This window comes from Anastrepha obliqua, chromosome 6 (genome assembly GCF_027943255.1).
Source record: "Anastrepha obliqua isolate idAnaObli1 chromosome 6, idAnaObli1_1.0, whole genome shotgun sequence".
Lineage (NCBI taxonomy): Eukaryota > Metazoa > Arthropoda > Insecta > Diptera > Tephritidae > Anastrepha > Anastrepha obliqua.
The window spans coordinates 32,806,269-32,826,051 of NC_072897.1; the positions used below are offsets into that span (position 1 = coordinate 32,806,269).

General features: G+C 40.5%; 1 protein-coding gene across 1 annotated transcript; it reads right to left on the minus strand.

Annotated features, from left to right (window-relative positions):
- Positions 1-16,122: 16,122 nt before the first annotated feature.
- Positions 16,123-17,466, minus strand: LOC129250314 (uncharacterized). The gene has a single exon (XM_054889946.1). It carries the CDS (start codon positions 17,464-17,466, stop codon positions 16,123-16,125), a length of 1,344 nt encoding a protein of 447 aa, XP_054745921.1.
- Positions 17,467-19,783: the final 2,317 nt, after the last annotated feature.

Here is a 19,783-nt window from a genome sequence, read left to right on the forward strand (position 1 = left end):
TGCTAGCATTCGTTAAAAACCCTCCTAAACTTCTTTTTCAAGCTAGTCAGCGTCTTGATCCACCAGAAAGGAAAGTCTTTCTTGTTAAAAGATACTGGACAATCCACTTTGAAGGCCGTGTGATAGGATCGCTGCAAGTGTTCTAGCTGTTAATCCATTTGATCAGTGGATGAGTAGGAAAAAGTTCGCCTGTTCAATTTATTATTGAAAACCCTATTGAACAGAGACCAGTCGGTTCTTTTAGGGTTCCTGTGGGGAGATATGATTTCCCGTGCGAAATTGATTTCGGAAAGGATCAACCTGTGATCTGAAAAGGAAATTCTCTTAGAATGCTTACAATTATCAACCCAATTAGTCGAGAGAGTGATATCAAGAACCTCCTCCCAACCGTTTGATGTTTCCGATGCTGAAAATACAAACGTGGGGGTATTGCTTTTGTTCCAAATAAGGAGATTACGGCTAATAATAGAAAAAGGAACTCACCTCGATCATTTATCTCGCTGGTATGTCGGTATGCCTGGCATTAGCGTCGCAGCCGATGAGGATAGCCTCTTTATTAAACGAAGGTGAGTCCACGGAATGCCCCACTTGCTCAGGAGGTGCTGCATTTTCGTGGGGCATGTATGCAGAAACCAAATAGTAGCAATGAACACTAGATGTTTCTTCAGGCACCACTGTCACGTCTGGTGAGTTAAAGTGAGAAAAGACTGGGCCCGACCACTGCTCAGCACACTTTCAGTTTTGGTTGTTTCCTTAATGTTTTGTTTTCCATTTTTCTAAATTTTGGGTCCGACGAGTATGCACGGATGGAAATGGTCCGCCATAGCAGAGCGGGCATTCCGCGGTTAGGCACTTGATACAACCGATCTTGCCTGGGCATCGGAGGGAACCATTAACGACTGGTTATTTAGGCACTACCACAGTAGTACTAACTACTTATACATATATAGTCCACAAGTGTAACTACTTATACATATATAGAACACATTAATTTAACATACAGGGTGGCACGAATCGTGCTACAAAAACAAAACGTAATAACTTTTTCTCTGTGTGAGTAATCGGCTTTTTTATTTTTTTTATTTTGCAGATTAGTATTTAGATTTACAAAAAATGGAGGCTTGGGATACCGAAAAGAGGATTTGGATAGTGTAGCGGTACCATGCTTTGCAGTCCATCATTTCCGTCCAAAGGGAATTTAAGCGGGAGTTTGGCAGCACTCCCCCGAGCAGATGGACCATTATGAGGCTGGTGAACATGTTTGCTGAATCTGGAAGCATCGCACGCAGACCGTACCATCGAGATCCCCATGTTCGGGTCGAAGCCACAATCGCGGCTGTAGCATCGTCAATTCAGGCAAATCCAAGAGTTTCGACTCGTAACTTGTCGGCGCAAATTGGAGTTAGCAGACGGTCATTACAGCGGATAGTTCATGATGACTTAAACTTGTTTCCGTACAAAGTTCAAATCACAAGCAAATTAAACCCTCTGGATTTGCCTATTCGCCTGGAATTTTGCCAAAAAATTATTGAAATGGCCGAAGAAGACAACAACTTCATAAATTGCTTGTTTATGTCTGATGAGGCCCATTTTGATCTAAACGGCAATGTAAAAAAGCAAAATTGCCGTATATGGAGTCAATCAAATCCGCAAATACTCCATGAGATGGAACTGCACCCAGAACGAGTCACAGTGTGGTGCGCAGTTTCATCAAGGTGCATTGTCGGGCCATACTTCTTCGAAGAAAACGGTGTAACAGCGACTGTAAATGGGGACCGTTATTTAAACATGTTGAAGGAGTTTTTTTATCCAGAACTGCGGCGAAAACGTATCCTTTCAACAGCATTTGGTTCCAGCAAGATGGAGCAACTGCACATATAGCCAGACCGGTTATGGAGGAGCTCCAACGAAAATTTAGAAATAAATTGATATCCAGAAATTCCACTTTCCGCTGGCCCCCAAGGTCACCTGACCTCACTGCACCAGATTTTTTTTTATGGGGTTATCTCAAACAAGAGGTGTATAAAACAAAACCAAGTAATTTGACTGAATTGAAGCAGTCCATCACAACAATAATTGAGGTGATCCCGACTTCAACCCTTCAGTGCGCAATGAACAATTTTCTCATCAGGTGTCGCATATGCGTGAATGAGCATGGAGGTCGTTTACGTTCTATTACTTTCAAAACTAATTAGTTACATAAAATAAAATTGAATTATCTATACAATAAAAAAACAAAAAGTTAAATACATTGATTAGAAAAAAAGTTATTACGTTTTGTTTTTGTAGCACGATTCGTGCGCCACCCTGTATTAATAGACATTTAATGTATATATAATAGTATAACCTTAAACTAAGCCTAACTACTTATTTTAAACACATAGCGAAGCTTAAGATCGCAGAAGTCATAGCTATCTTCTTTTACATTAAGCTTTAAGTTTTGTTAACCTTTATATAACTATATTAAATAAATAAATTATGAAGCCAACTATTGTCAGATGGGGATTTTGTTACTATTTCTACTTTACATTTTTTTTAAACATCGTTTTTATTTATTAAGTGTATATATGTCCTGCTGTAGTTTTTTTGTTTTTGCTGTGTTCGCGCTGCACTATTCCACGCTGCGTACTGGATGCTGTTTGTTACGGACAATATTTTGTTGCCTGAGGAACCTTCACTATTTATTTCACTAAAACACTAAAACACTAAAACACAAGTATTTGCCATCGGAGAGGCTTTTTTTAAGCATTCCCAATCACTCAGTGTATTTATTGGCTCAAGTATGTGGTGCTTCCTCTATGCATATGTTCTAATGTAATGTCAGGTATATTGGAGAATGAATCAGAGCTTAAAAAATAAGGCAAATTTTCAAATTTCGCGGGCTACTTTCATTCGGTTTTCGATTATTATTTCTTTTATGTTGGTAGACTCGTCTCGAAAATATGTTCACGGTTTAGCAATATGGGAAGTTTAGTTTATTTGTGAGAGGCATAAATAAGACAAGTGTTTGATCATCGTTGACATCATTCGACAATTCTTGAGCGATGCTCATGTGACGTTGTTTTTGGTGAAAATGGAATGAGGCAATGTGTTTCGACGATTATATATAACAATTTTCTTCACTCTCTCAACATTTTCCTTGATTGTTGATGTGCTGGGGCGTCCAAAAAGAGCGTCGCCATTCACATCTTCTCGACCTTGATCCGGGTCCAAAGTTCCAACTCCGTATCTCCCATCGTAGGAGATAGATGACTTTGGCCTATCATGTTTGCCTATGACGCAAAGTTTTACGAAGTGATCACTAACAGTGTAATAAGTGGCTAAGGGACCATGTCGTGCTACTCACGAGGCTAGAGCTAACAAATGTTAGGCCGATTATTGACCCTTCCCTGCTCTTTGAAATGTTTGCAAGTTCCCAGAATGTCATGCGAAGCGAACGCTTATAAGAGCGATTCCCATGTAGGGGTTGTTCGGGGGCATCCCCTGTTCACAACCCCAGTGTCAGAGACCCAATCGTTGCCATTTTCGTATTTATAGGGCTCGCTGAGTATTGCAATGTCTATTTTGTGTTTTCGCACATACTGTTCGAGCAGGGCTTGGGCCTTTTCGCACTGTTTGAGTTGGAGAAACTTCATTTATGTCGCAGTTCCTTGAGTGCTCTTTGATATAAAGGACAGAACTTGTTGTGAAAGGCTTTTGCCTTTCGTTGCGATATGCCCGTATTCCATGCATTTAAAGCACCCCTTCAGCTCAGGTTTGTATCTAATAGGGCAGATAACCAGGCCAATCCGTATTTTGCCTACTGCTGTAAGCTTAGTAGCAGTCTCCGGTGTAACTTTTAGGGTTGCCGTTTGCGTCCCACCTTAAGCTTTTCGCAAAATAACGACTGCAGACGAAGGCACATTTAATTCCTCGAATTGATTTTTTATAGCTTCATAAACTTCTTCTCTCGTCGTTATTTCGTCGAGATCACGAATCTCGATTTGCCCTAGTTAAGTTAGTATCCTTACTTCAAATACGTCTCCTAGGTCAGCTTTAACTGCTTTGCTGATCTTCAGGGTGTCTGGGTCAGATGATCGTTCCAGCACCAGTAGCAAATTCCCATTTGCAGCTTTCTTAACACCATATGCTTTCTGATTGAGCTCCTGTAAACATGGCTCTGTGTTCACACGTTTCAGAGTGCCTGCATATGAGACACTGGCAACGCTTTTAACAACTATAGCGTCCTTACGTTGCGACAAAGAGCCTGCGCTTTCCTCTCTATTTGCTTCGTCTGTTTGTTTCTCGCCATGTTTTGGGGTTTTATTGCTGGTTCCTTTACGGTTTTTCTTAGCAATTACCATGTTCCATCCTTCGGAACTGGTTTGCTCTTTCGTTGATACCGGTGTTGCCCGCAGAGTTTTATCGTGGTCGTTTTTACTCTTTTTCGCCGGGGTTTCTGTGCAGAGACGATGTCTATAGATCTCTTTGGTGTGCCGTCCGTTGATGCTGCGATTGAGATCTTCCGTTGTGAGCTCCTTTGTGGCACTGCTGTACTGCATACATGGTGACACAGATCTGGTTCTACCTGTCAACGGAGGCGAATGAGCCAATCTGGAAATCGTTTGAAAGGGTTTTTTTCGTAGCTCCCCGTTGCTGTTACTGCCGTCTGCAGTATTTTTTGATAGAGCTAAAGATGGAGTGATTGCAGTTATTATAGCTTCTTCTATTGTATTTCGTAGATCATATTCATGGTGATCCTTATCCCGATGCGTAGTCACTTATTCATGATCCATGGTTATCTTTGCACCCAAGAAGGCCATGCGAGGGTTGACAAAGCCGAATCAGGGCTAACTGGGAATGTTACATCTAGACCTACGCCGAAACTTAATGGCGACGGGATATGGAGCGTTCTCAGAGATTTGCCATAGTTTTAACGGGGTGGGGGCAGCTGCACCATTAACCTGAATGCCATTTCAGCTAGATTTCCCTCCGCTTACTAAGGAAACAGAATAGTGTAGCCGTCAGCTCGTAGTAGTATGTTCCAAATATTTTCCAGTATATCGTAATTAAGACCTTACTGGGCTCGGTCTTAATGTTCATTATCACCCCTTACATGGAGAACAGACGCTGACCAGGTAGCCGGAAACTGTCGTCGCTCCTTATTCACAACTAAATTGTTACTTCGGGTCTTCCGGCTATCCGCAACCCGCCGACCTCCACGGTAGCTCAGAGCCCAGCTTAGTCGACCGATCCCAAGGGAACGTGACCTCAGTGATAATAGGATGTGTGTGCGTTAATTATTTATATTAATTATTTGAACAAATACAAATTTATATTAACTTGTTTACTTTGGTGAATCTGTTCTGGGCATTGAATTTATCTCGATATATGCTGCTGTGTGTCCGTTTTGGACGGGGAGTTATTAAAAACTAAAAAACCCGAAACTCCTGCGTTGTCCTTCTTTCGCTTTTCAGAATTTAAGAGGACAATGCAGGGGTGTGTTTGTTTGGAATAAGCAGGTACATATAATATTATGTATCAATGTGGCTGTGCTAAGGTGTATAAGATACCAGTATAAATATTGATTTATGTTTGCGAACTTAATTTTTACACAAATGTGTTTAAATGATCACTTAGGCCCAATGATACAATAGTAAAATAGAGATGTGCTTTTCCTGATCCAAGATGGTGAAGCCGTTTACTGCCTAGTGCAGGACATTTACAAAGAATTTGAAGATGATGGTTTCAGAGAGACCAATTTTTTGTAAGTGATATCTCAGGCTACAGTGGCCTGTGAGGCAACCAGTTAAAGTCTTAAGTTTACTCTGCTGAGCGAAATTAGCTTATCAGAAATTCCTCTGTCCGACCTTAGGAATGGTTTCGCTTGTCGCTGACCGATAGGATCCCGCCAGTATTCAACGAATTTCTTCCGTCCCACTTTTTGAGAAACTCGTTAGTGTGGCCTTTTGTAAGCCCACAGAAAAGTTCAGGGCCAATTAGGGGCATGTTTGCCCCGTTTTTAGCTAGATGATCAGTCATTTCATTTACCTCATACCCCTCATGTCCCGGAACCCAACCTAATAATACTAGGTCTAGGCAGTCATATACTATAGTGATTGCTGTAGATAGAAGGGCCTTCAAATCCGCTTGAATATCAATTTTCTACGGAGACATTCCATCACACATAACTCGATGGCATGGATTTGTGCCTGGTGGGTAAAAACCCCTTGGATTTTTGTGCTGAAACCAGTTTATTTTTCAATTAAAATGTTAAACGGTTCCCTTCCGTTGCTTAACTTTATGCTACCGTGGTAGGAAAGCATAAGTGACCATGGGTTTAGTAACTGTAGTGAATCTACAGTATATCATTATCGTAATTTACTATAATTTTCCAAAAACCCTTGAACAGGCAAAGAATGTTTTTGTTGGTGCAGAAATTCATCAAATACTAAGGTCCTCAAAAGAGGAGAGAGTACTCCGACTTGCGAGCAAATTCTTGCGGTCTTGATATAGCTTATTGTTGCTCCTAATTTTACACTGATAGTTCTAGATTACAGCATCTACACAATTTATCTTATGACGGGTTAAGTACGTCATTTTGAGATAGGATATTGTTTTTTGCCTTATCGAAAGCACCTTATATGTCAATAAAAGCGTTAAGTGGTTTTGGTAAAAAATTGCAGTTGATGCTGCGGAAAACTAACTAAGTTGTTTTCCCTTACGTACGGATCCAAGATTTTTACCAGGCTATGTATTGCAGTCGCAGTAGATTTGTCTTGTTAGTACCCCCTTACCCTTACGGACGGATCCATGCTTTTTTTCATTGTTTTGAGGAAAAGTTAGCTAAGAGTAATCGTTTATTTCATGTCTCAAACATAATTACTGTTTTTATAAAATTCATTCTTTGAAACCGAAAAGACAAGCGGAATAGAACTCGAGATCTCATTGAATTCTCTAAGCGCTCGGGTAATAGGAGCATTACGCGAATAATTCGTGTTAAGAAATTTAAGATCAAATGGGTAAGTAAATGATATGTAATAGGGATGAACAATCAATTTCTTTTTTAATTACACTAAAAACAAAAGACTCTAGAGACTTTAGTTTAATTAAAATCAAACAGGAATTATAAGAAGGGCTATGATTTGAGAATTTTAACGACCTGAGAGCATATTTTAGGAGCACCTTCTGCATACACTCACAGATAAATTTTGCATATTCCAATTGGAGAACGTTAATGTATAGAGAAGTCGCGCGGGCTACGAATAGTGTGAATTGTTAAAAATGAAGTCGAACCGCCGCCGTGGTGTGTTGAAAATTTTAACAGAGCTGATTACAGTGAATTCTCTCTTTAGTATATTAGCTCTGCACAGTTTTTGGTTCCTGTATGAAATCAAATTGACGAATGGCCGAGGGCATTTGAGTGAGTTTATTTCTATATATCCGAGACGAACGAAATTTTATTCATTTCATATTTTCAAAAAACCTAAATGTACGTTCAAAGATAGATATATTTGAAATATAACCACCAATATTTAAAATCAAAGTAAATTTAATGTTATCTGCTTTTATTTAGAAAGAAGATTGCAACAGAAACAAAATTCATTGCAAAATGACCTCACATTTTGGTGTGTGCGTTTTAGTAAATTTAAAACTTTTTACAAATTTGATGAAAATTGTTGCTGATTTTTTGTGTTCAAACTAATTTTCGACGAGAATGCATAGATCGTATGTGTTTTGTTATGTTACTTATATTTGTACAAAAGTTCAATTGCAGTTTGAATTCTTATAGTATTACATATGTATGTATGTGCATATGCACTGAAGCAACCATGACCTATCTCACGACGCATCGCCTTATCATATCTACATACATGCCATAATTACAGAATGATCGAATTACTGCCTAACAAATGCTAAAACAATTTTCTTTTGCATATGCGTATACATACATATGTATTTTTATGTGCGTATGCACACTAGATCGGCCGCCGTAGCCGAATGGGTTGGTGCGTGATTTCCATTCGGAATTCACTGAGAGGTCGTTGGTTCGAATCTCGGTGAAAGCGAAATTAATAAAAACACTTTAATAATAGCGGTCGCCCCTCGGCAGGCAATGGCAAACCTCCGAGTGTATTTCTGCCATGAAAAAGCTCCTCATAAAAATATCTTCCGTTCGGAGTCGGCTTGAAACTGTAGGTCCCTCCATTTGTTGAACAACATTAAGACGCACACCACAAATAGGAGGAGGAACTCGGCCAAACACCTAACAGAAGTGTACGCGCCAATTATTTATTTTTTTTTATGCACACTAGATGCCCTAGCGTATGTACGTATGTACATATTTGTATCCTGAACTCCCAGCAAAACAATGCTTCTTAATATACACATATGCATGTACATACAACCGCACACACAGACCACTCACTTTATTCCTCTAAATGCGTATGTCGTCAAAAACTAAAATTCTATGCCTAGCGACTACAAGAACAAAATGCATTAATACGCGAGTTAACCCTAAACACATAACCTTCTAAGCTGCCCTTTTAAACATAACCATTCGTCATTTCGACGAGCTATTATTCGCGATATGTAAACCGGTTGAAAATATATATTTCTAAAAGTTTTAACACACAGATATATTAACCAAGTATTTCTTAAGTAAAACACACAATAAATTAAATTTTTTGTAAGTATATTTTTTATAATCTATGTTTTTATAAAACGCTCTCTTTTGAGATCACTGTAAGATAACATACTTATAAAATCTAAAAAAAAAAAAACGCAACAAAAACAGCCTTTTCTTCTTTGGCGATATTGAACTATATTCATTGCAAATTTTTTGAAGCACATTGTGTGTAAAAGTCGAGTTTGTGTTCACCACAAATTGCAATATTGCATTTCGAGCATGATGACTTTGTCATACGTCTCTTTTTATATGAGCAGAGATTACAGATTCTTCTCTTATTGGGATTGGGTACTTCTACTGGCTGAAACTCATTGCTGGTTGATGGCAGACTTTCATCGTGACTTTTGACCCCATTTCCTTCTAATACAAGTAGAATATTGTCTTTTACATTCCGTGCCATTGTGCGACACTCTAATCGGGTTTTGAGCCAAGGTTCTACAAGTTTTGAATATAGCTGCTTCATGAACTCACGCCGGGTAATTATTGATTGTCCCAGTACAGAAGCGTTATGGCAATAAATTATGTAGCTGTTGATACAAGATATATTTATCATACCATAAAATACACAGATTGGCCATCGATTGGTTTTTCGTTGCATGACATTACTGAGCACATTTGGTCGAACGTGTCTACTCCACCTTTTGCACTATTATAAAACTCGACCATAGACGGCTTTTTTGTTTCGGGATTCACCGATCCCTCTTCATCGCAAGGTGATAATAGGTAAACCATTTTAGAGGGTTTAGGTTTGTATGACAGTAGAGTAAGTGGGCCATTGTAACAAAACATCGATGTATTGATATTTCTCAACCGATTATTTTTCATTTCTTCTGGGATTTCTGTTTTGTTTGCTCGCAATGTTCCTACAATTGTCAACTTATAAGGCTGCTGCAGTAGCTGCTTCGCTAGTGGTATTGACGAAAACCAGTTATCAATGATAACATTTCTGTTTGAGCCATGTATACTACGAGTAAGTTCTTTGGCGAAATACTCTCCTAAAGGCAGCACTCCAGTATCTGTCCTTTTCCAAGATATGGCATTGAATCAATCATATATAATATCTAGTGCAACTGTCACACATCATAACCAATTTAACGCCATATTTTGCCGGCTTATTCGGAATATACATACGAAATTTACATCTCCCACGAAACGCTAATAATTGCTCATCAATTGTGACATTTGTTCCAGGCATATAGTTTTGACGGCACTGAGCCATGAGTAATTCCCAAATGTTTCTTATGGGTATAAAAGGATATTCTGTTTGCTTTTGTAATCGTAAGATTTTGTCATCAAAACGTAGACACCGAAGAAGAAAGTCGCATCTCTCTTTACTCATGCACGATATATATCTAGTCCCAGAATACTCTATATTGAACAATTCGTTGAGTGTCAAATGATTATCTTTCAACGCTGCAGTTAGTACTAAAATACCAATCAGAGCTCTTATCTCAAATTTGCTAGTTTCACTCTGTGAAAATTAAGCTTGCTCATAGTTTTCTTTCCTGATTGTAATCTCCGAGTTTGTCCACTTCACAATTTTTTCTAACATTTGATCGGTCATAAAATGCTCAAATAATGCGCGTGATCGCTTTCTACATCATCAAGCTCCTCATTATCTTTAAGTTCGCTGCAAGACGAGTCATCCAACACACTGGCATCTTCCTCCTGCAATAAGAAACGAAGAATAGATTCCTCAGATAACACTCCTCTTGACGACATTAAAAAAACCATTAAAAAAAAAGCACACAAATACTAACCATTCGTCGAAATGACGTACAATTTCTCGGAATCTCAAAAAACAACTCAACTACGCGCCTCACACGTAAGCTTCTCAAGAGAGCTCAATGAATACTGAGTTGACAAGTAAAGGTATGGCGATCATCCTGCATATTAAAAAGATACAACGATATTTCTTTCGTCTGTTCGACGATTCGACGAAGGTTATGCGTATAGGGTTAAAACTGTACCCTTGATAGTATCATATTATAAAAAAATATTTATTTATTTATATTAATTATAATTAAAATTATAATTAATTAAGCACTAGCTGCCAGGGCTATCGGCTTGGAATGTATATAAATTACAGGAAAAATTAAATTAATTTATAAATATGTGTGTTTTTACAAAACTCAAATATTGTATTAGTTTAATGTTTTTTCTTCTGGGGAATATGGGGAATAGTTAAGTAGCCACTGAGGCAAAATTTATATGTTGGATGAGGTTCCTTATTTAACAAATGAGCGTATATTAGATTAGTGCGCCCCAATACAAGGCGAATAAAGCATTTGTTCATGGCTGTGGTTGTAGTGGATGGGAGTCTGACTGCAGTTCTGTTAGGGTTGTATGGCTTGTAAGGGTGAGAATAATTTGTCCACTATATAGCGCATCGTTGGTATACAAATTTACAAATTATTTTTGTCACATCTTTCCTCGAGAAAGGTATGAAAGTTACTAATGGGGCTTTTGAAGCTAATTTGGCTGCTTTATCTGTGTGCTCATTTCCATTAATGCCAGCGTGTCCAGGAATCCACATCAATCTCTTTACTCTTTTGTCTAGTTGGATGATGAGCTCTTTTATGGTAGAAATTTTTTCAGATGAGTTGCTTGCTGATTTAGCGGCTTCAAATACTGAAAGACTGTCTATGCACACAATGAATTTATCTTTTGATGATTTAACTAGAAGCAGAGCAGACAAAATGCCTTGCCTTTCTGCGTCAAAAGCTGTTGCCACTGTGGGTAAGATGCCTTGCGCTAGTATTTTACCATTGACGTCAACAACTGCGAAAGATGTACCATGAACAGATTTAGATCCATCAGTGAATAATATTTGCCAACCTTTCTGTAAAAATGGATCAGTAATTTGCCGGTATAATTGTCTATAGATTACTACATTAGTGCTTTGTTTCGCATGAAGTGTGAGTTCGTTGACAAAATATTTGTCTTGTATTAACCATGGAGGGTGCTCCCAGGTAGAAAAAGGTAAATGTGTGATATTTGACTTAGAAACCACATCAAGTATACAACTCAGAGCAGATGAGAGTTTCATGCTGCGTTTCCGTCGTTTTAATAAGGTTATCTCTTTGGATAAAATTGAGTTGCTTGTTGAATAGATAATTGGAATTTGTCGGGATGTAATGTAATGGATCCGATCTTCAATAAAGAGAAAACCACTTTCCGCCAACAAATTTTCGATGGGTTCTAAACGCTCTGAGACTTGATCGCATAGATGCTTGATAAGGACCTTTGATGAGTGATAAGTATGGTTTGAAATTGCCATAAATTGCGAGCCCATAGTCAATTTTTAAAATTAAGGTGAGTTGGATTATATTGAGGAGAGTATTAGTATGCATCTGGCTTTTGTTAGAGGAAAGGTATTTTATGAGGTTAATGGTTAATGGTAGTAAAGGGTTAAGGTATGGGCCTTTAGCACTGCGACCATATTGATCTATTGTGCACCCTATGCTGTCTATTGACTGTTAAGTATGCTTATGAATTCTACCAGCTCCTTCTGAGGGAGTGATTGAAGGTCTTCATCTATAAGCATGAACTTGTTTAAAAACTTTTTCCTTGTATGCGTCAACGTCGATGATGAGATGTTCTATAGACTCCTGATCTTCGCAGCAAAATCTGCAAGTGCTGGTGTTAGTTATGCCTAATTAATGTAAGTGTTTGTTGTAGCTGAAGTGACTCATGAGGGCGCCTGTGAGAGTGCGAATGCTCTTTTTGTTTAACGTGAGGGCCATGTTAGCTCTTTTAGCATTGAAACTTAGGAACTTTTTGGAGTGTCTAGGTAGGTAGGTAGGTATAGTGGTTGTCGGTTGACACACCTAGGCCTGCTGTAGGCCCATTGTGATACCACCAGGGCTGTCCCCTCTCCTCACTCTACATTGTCCTCATTGAACCAACCTTTGGCTTTAATATATTTAACAAGACTTGTTATTTTTACATTGGCTACTTCTGCCAAGTTATTCAGGGAACTTTTTCCTAAAATATTGAACCTTCTTCCATCCAGAGCTATGCACCCACATAGAAAGTGTTCTATAGTCTCTTCTTCTTCAATATCGTTACAGCTTCTACAATAGTCGTTATAGGGCGCTCCCAGCCTACTGGCATGTCTGCCAATCAGACAATGCCCAGTTAGGACACCGAGTAGATTTCTCATATTTTTCCTGTTTAGTTTTAACAGTCGGTTTGTGCGGCCCATGTTCCATTCCGGCCACGTCATTTTACTAGTTCTACAGGTCAAGGTCTGAGACCACAGCCTGTTGGCAGCACTGATAGTGTGTTTATCTATAAGCATCTTACAAGTTGCTAAGGGTGGAATGTCCGCTTTGTCTGGTTGGATCGGTAACGTGGTCCCCAATCTCGCTAATTCATCTGCTTTGCAGTTGCCTTCTATGTCTCTATGACCCGGCACCCAGAGCAGGTTTATTGCAAAGTACTGTGATAGTTCTGTCAAAACGTCGATACATTCTTTTACTGTCTTCGAGTTAATATTGGGCGATTTTAAAGCTTTCAGGGCCGATTGGCTATCTGAAAATATGTTTATATCCCTTGTGGTGAGGACACTTTTATTTAGGGCTAGCAGGCCCTCTCTGATAGCCAAAATTTCAGCTTGAAATACACTGCAGTGATCCGGTAACCGGAATGAGGTGTTGGCATACATTCCTTCAGAATAAATGCCTCCGCCTACTTGATCATTTAGCTTGGAACCGTCTGTATAGATGCTGATTCCGCTTTTATTGTCCATTACCCCATTGTCCCAATCTTCCCTCGTTGGGAAAGTTATGGTAAAGGATGTGTTTAAGTGCAACTCTACTGAGCTACAAAAGTCTGTCGCTTGATGTAGGAAGGGATATTCGTCTAGTATTCTAGCGTGACCCCTTCTGTTAGTGGCTAAGTTAGAAGATTCTCTTAGCCTAAGTGCCGATTTCGCCGCCAGCTGCTTGCTGTAGGCCTCAATCGGTAATAAATGCAGCATGACATTCATCGCTGCCGTGGGTGTAGTCTTTAGTGCCCCGCTTATGCAGAGACTAGCACCTCTTTGAATACTTTCTAGGCGTTTTACTGTTGTTCTTTTCTCGAGTATTGGCCACCAGACCAATGCACCGTATGTCATGATAGGCCGTACCACTGCTGTATATAGCCAGTGTACTATTTTTGGGGTTAGGCCCCATTTTGCCCCCACAATTCTTTTGCATGTATAGAGTGCTGTGGCTGCTTTTTTTACTCTATCATTAATCGTTTGTTTCCACGAGAGCTTCCTATCTAATATCAGTCCTAGGTAGCTCGCCTCTTCCCCAATTGATAGTGTGATACCCTCAAGAGTAGGGGGGTTTAGGACAGGTAACCTGTATTTCCTGGTGAACATGATTAGTTCTGTTTTGCTGGGATTTACCCCAAGACCACTCGATGCAGCCCACCGGCTTACATCGTTCAAAGCATTTTGCATTATATTGCAGAGGGTATCTGGGAATTTCCCTCTTATTAATATTGCAACATCGTCTGCGTAGGCCACTACGTGTATTCTCCTTTCCTCTAGATTCTTCAACAATTGATTCATTGCCAGAATCCACAGCAGAGGAGAAAGTACACCGCCCTGAGGGGTGCCCCTCCTGACGGATCTGCGTATCGTCGAGGGGCCCAACGTCGAAATTACTAACCTGCCTAGTAGCAACTGTTTAGTAAATTTCACAAGGCCCTCGGCGACACCCAAGTCAGTCGTTGCGCTTGTTATGGCCTCCGGTAAGATGTTGTTGAAACCGCCTTCTATGTCTAGGAAGGCTACCAGAGAATACTCTTTGTCCTCTATTGATTTCTCTATCTCTGAAACTAGTGAATTTAATGCTGTCTCTGTGGATCTACCTTTACAGTAAGCGTGTTGTGATCTCGCCAGTAGCGACGGGGTCAAGTTTTCCCTTATAAAGGCGTCTATTAATCGCTCTAGCGTCTTTAATAGGAATGAGGAAAGGCTAATAGGTCTGAAGTCTTTAGGCTTTGTATGCGAGCTCCTACCAGCCTTTGGTATGAAAAATACTTTGACTTCCCTCCATCTTAGGGGGACGTAGTTTAGTCGTAATGCTGCTCTGAATATGGTTATCAGCCATTGCATAATGTTATCCAATGTTTGTTGTAGTTGCGCAGGGATTATCCCGTCTGGTCCCGGTGTTTTATATGGATGGAAATTTCCTACAGCCCAAGTTATCTTGGCTTCTGTGACAATGTTGGGGATGTCGGTACCTAGTACCGCATCCGAAGTTGGAATATTGGCGGTTATCGCTTCCTCTAAGTTACCTGGGAAGTGGGTATTTAGTAATAGGTCTAATGATTCTTCGCTGGATTCTGTCCAGCTGGAGTCTGGCTTCTGAAGATACCCTATGGGTTGAGCAGACTTGGTTAGGATTTTCCTCAGTCGAGATGCCTCCACCGTAGTCTCGATCTCCCCACAAAAAGTTCTCCATGAAGACCTTTTTGCTTTTCTTATTTCTTTCTTATATATTTTTAATTTGTCATAGTATAGGTCCCATTCACATTCGCTTTGGGAGAGTTTGGCTCTATTGAATTGTTTCCTGCAATTCTTTTGTAGCTTTTTCAGTTCGGGTGTCCACCAGGGTGGCTTATTCTTCCCTCTATACCTGGCTGCCGGACAAGCCTTATGCAGGGCTTGGTTGCAGCAATTAGTCAGTCTATTGACCATATTGTCTAATGCCTTTATGCTAGAGGGGTTAAAGGGGGGATCCATGGGCAAACGTTCTGCTAGTTCTTGGGAATATCTTAGCGAGTTTGTTTTCCTATGGTTCCTAAATTTTAGTGCTTTAGGATGAATGACCTCTTCTTGGAGCGTGCATTCTATATATCTGTGATCAGAGAATGAATGTGCATTAAGTATCCTCCAATTCACTATTCTATCTATAATTGGGTCTGAGACTAACGTAATGTCAAGAACTTCCCGACGATTACGTACAATAAAGGTAGGCTCATTACCGCGATTGCAGAGCAATAATTTGGTACTCATAATAAAATTAAAGAGTGACTCACCTCGCTCGTTAATATCTGAACTACCCCAGGTAGTGTGATGGGCGTTTGCGTCGCCTCCCATAAGTAATATCTTGCCGCAGGCTTCGCTGTCCAGTATTAGCTCTTTTAACAGCTGCGATGGGACTGGATCCCCGTGTGCCATATAGAAGGACGATAGCCGGTACTTGTTACCATCTGTCTCCCAGCTTATCGTAGTTGTGTCTTTATTGCTATATTTATAAATCATAAATGTGGTTAGTTCTGTTTTTGCCATAATACAAGACCTTGATTTACCTTCACAGTCTGCTGTATACAGCTTATATTTCGGTGTCCTCAACCCGCAGATGCGCCCTCCATTGATCCATGGCTCCTGAATGAGGACAAAATCAGGGTTGTCTGCTGCCATGCGATCAATTAGGGCTTGTGATGCTAGCTTACTGTGATGTAAATTTATTTGTAGAAGACGCATGGTTAACACTCTCTGAATCTTCCTGTGAGTCGCTCAAGAGCTCTTTTTCTGAGTATGTTGTACTCAAACCAGCTGTAAGCTCAGTTGTCGTACTTGTACTCATTTTCTTGAGTCTAGCTGTGAGCTCAGACCCTGACGAGCAGTATCCTTCTATGTCGATGCTTTCGACGTCGCTTGAGGACTCCATAGGATCTTCCTCAGCGTCATTGGCCTCAATTTCTGAGGCCAATTGGTCGATGGCATCAGCATCTGTTTTATAGGTTCTGACCTTAACCTTGCCAAAACCATAGTTTATCATACCTTCGCTTTTCGCCAAAGGTTCTAGAGAATCGTTTGTTAGTAACAGCATTACTTGCGTTGTGGCACGTTTCGTCACCACACCGTCTACTGTTACGGTATTGTCAAAGACCTTGACAAATTTCCAGCTCCCCGTAGGAAGGCCTGGGTTGCATGCACTTATTATCTGCATGACTTGCTGTGGGTCAGAGGGTGTAGGGACCCAAACTCGTGCCCTCGGTCGAGACGGGATGTCTTTTTTGTCTACTACCACGAGCTTCGCTCCAGGGTAGACTTCCCCGATCTTCGCTATTGCAGTCTTGTATAGCTCCACCGATCTTTCGTCGTCGTAGGCTATAATTTTAATCTGGCCTTGGTACCAGCCAGCGTCAGTGCATGATGGGGGCGAACCTGGATTGCTTAGTAGCACTTCCAGCGTTACGTTGGTCAGAGCGGCCTGCACCCATTTCCATTGGGCTCTGGGAATTCTTCCTTCGGGATCACCCTCATCCAGGACACCAACGATGATGCGATTGCGGGCCACTTCCGCAAACGTTTTATTAGGCGCTATGCCTCGATTTTTCGGTCTTTTCGCTGACGGTTTAACCTCTTCAGTAGACCTCTGTCTTTTGGTGGCAGCTGACGATGTGGTTGGCCTTTCGAGGGTGAAGTTAGGAAGAACCTTCTTCGCCCACTCTATCGACTCCCTTACCTCCTTCGTCAGCTTCTCCGTTGTTGGTGGAGATTCGTGCAGCCTTTTGAGTATCCTGGCGGTATTACGCCTCTCCAGGTACCCTGCTTTAGTTGGATCAGTGATCCTTACTGTCGGCCATTTTCCGGCAGGAGCACTGGCCTCGGTGCTACCTGTGGCAGTCTCTTCACCAGCTCTCCGCATAGCCACAGGACGTCGACTAATTGGTCTGGTTCCGATAGCCACCGCAGGAGGTGCCGATGTACTGGGGCTAGGCTTAACCTCAGTCCCAGTGTCAGCGCTTGCCGCCGGTCCACTCTGACTAAGTTTGACTACAGTCATCGTGGTGGCAGATTGAGAGCTCGTTTTGAACGCTGCTCGCTTCTCGGAGCTTGCTGCCCCTTCTGATTTGTTTGTTTCTTTTAATTTTTTATCTTTTGAATTGTTCATTTGTTGGTCCCACGAGTGTCGGAGAAGAGATGTTCACCTGTGCATAGCTCCGAACTACACAGGCAAGGCTAGTTATTACGGAGGGCGCCAGGTATCCGTAAGCTCACGTTAGCGACTGGGCTATTTTTGAAAAGGGCCCCCAGCCAGGCTGATCCTCGGCACGGGTCGCATGACATCTTGATCCGGCCCTTTACCTCACACCATGGTAAAACTCCATTTACAAATGCTGTACTATTAAGGAGTAACGAACACTTATCCGTGGAGTCTTACCTTAGCTAGCTACCTCTCAACTGAGTGCAGGATGAGAACTGTGGTACCTCTTTCCAGTCGGCACCCTCGGGGAGGGTTCAGTGGAGGGGTTTTGCCGACCTGGAGTGTCTAAGATCCTCTACGTTGTTCCAATGCTGAGTTATTAGAGTTTTGGCCCAGTATTTTACTTTTTGTTTTAGGCTATTTTTGTTAAATCCAAACATGGGACTAGGTCCGATGACATTTACATCTGCCCCTTTTTTGTCTTGAAAGTCTACCTTTTCGTTGCCGTCATATCCCTCATGTCCTGGTACCCAAATTAATGAGACATTGTTTTTGGATGCCAGGTTATTGAGTGCCTTGTGGCATTCTAAGAGAGTTTTTGAGTTGTAGGTATAGCTATCTAAAGCTTTCAGAACTGATTGGCTGTCCGAAAGTATTCTAATCTTTACTCTCTTGTGGTTTCTACGTTACATGATGTTTGCTGCTTCCATTATTGCGTATAATTCCGCTTGGAAGATGGTGGTGTCCATGGTGAGAGTGAATGATTTGTGGATTCTGGGACCCACTACTCCTGGTCCTACACCATAAGGTGTTTTTGATCCATCAGTGTACCATTTTTGTGAATCATCATTCATCCATTTTGGGTTTGTTTTCCACTCGATCCTCTCAGGAAAGGTAACTGTGTATCCTTTTGTGAAACAGAGGGTTGGGTCAATGTGGTCTCAAAGTTGAGCCATGCTTATGGTGTTTTTGATTTTATTTAGGATACTTAGGTGACCGGTGAAGTTGCCTAATTTGAAATTTTCTTTCATGTCTAGCATGAGTGCTTTCGTAACTGCTTCCTCTAGGATTTCTAAATAAAGTGGTGGGAGATTAAGGAGTGCTTCCATGCCAGCTGTTGGGGTAGTTCTCATAGCCCCTGTGATGCATTGGCAAGCAAGCCTTTGTACTTTTCCTAATTTGGTTATCGCGGTTTTTTGAATAGATTTGCTCCACCATACTAGTGCCCCATACAGTATGATTGTTCTAACCATTTGGGTGTATATCCAGAGGGCCATACTAGGGCTGAGGCCCCAGGATCGCCATAGTAATTGCTTAGTTGTCCACAAAGATTTCGTGGCTTTTTCGTTATATCTATATATATATAAATTCAGCCGTTTTCGCGTTGTGATGAACTTTACACTTTGCCTTAATACTTCTTCTTTACACCCACACTTCGGGATAACCGAAGCAAAACCATTAGCTCAACGAACCTGAACAGGTCGTCGCTAAAAATTACTTAGGCAAGGCCGTTTTCTTCGAAGATTACCAAAGGTTATCAGTAATGGTGCGTAGTGAAAGTAAATGTTAAAACTAACAAGAAAGTGTTTTATTTGGTAAAGTGCTCAAGTGAAGCAGTTTCCAGGCATCAACCAAAGAGATAAAAAAAGTGCGTCAGAAATATTTAAGAGAAGAGATTATTTTCACATTTTCCAACGATATTTTCACGAAAAATTTACAAAATATATAATATATTAATTTTGCAAATGATTGCTAACAAGTGAAACACTGAATAAATGGTGTGAAATATACACACAACAGAAATCGGCAAAAATAATTAGTATTTTAGAAGTTTTTACTTAAGATATTTAAGAAAAGAGATGGTTTTCACACTTTCCGTTGATATTTTCAAGAAAAATTTCAAAAATATATATTATTTTTGCTGATCATTTCCCATTTCTGTTCTGTGTAATTTTCATTTCAACGCGTGCTCACAGTTCAATTATATTTTTAAAAGATGGCGCTAACAGTATGTTAATTTGAATTCCAGTTTAAAAACAAGAAAAGTAGCAATCAAGAGCTCAGAGTGACATAAAGAAGACCACTTTGATTCGGTAAAAGAAATGCCAAGAGGTAGAAGCAGAGAATGTTAATGCAATGAGAAGGAGCAAATGTTAAATGAGCTTTTTTCGAGTAC

Coding starts and splice junctions, on each gene's coding strand:
- LOC129250314 (XM_054889946.1), bottom strand. CDS start 17,466: ATGACTGTAGTCAAACTTAGTCAGAGTGGACCGGCGGCAAGCGCTGAC.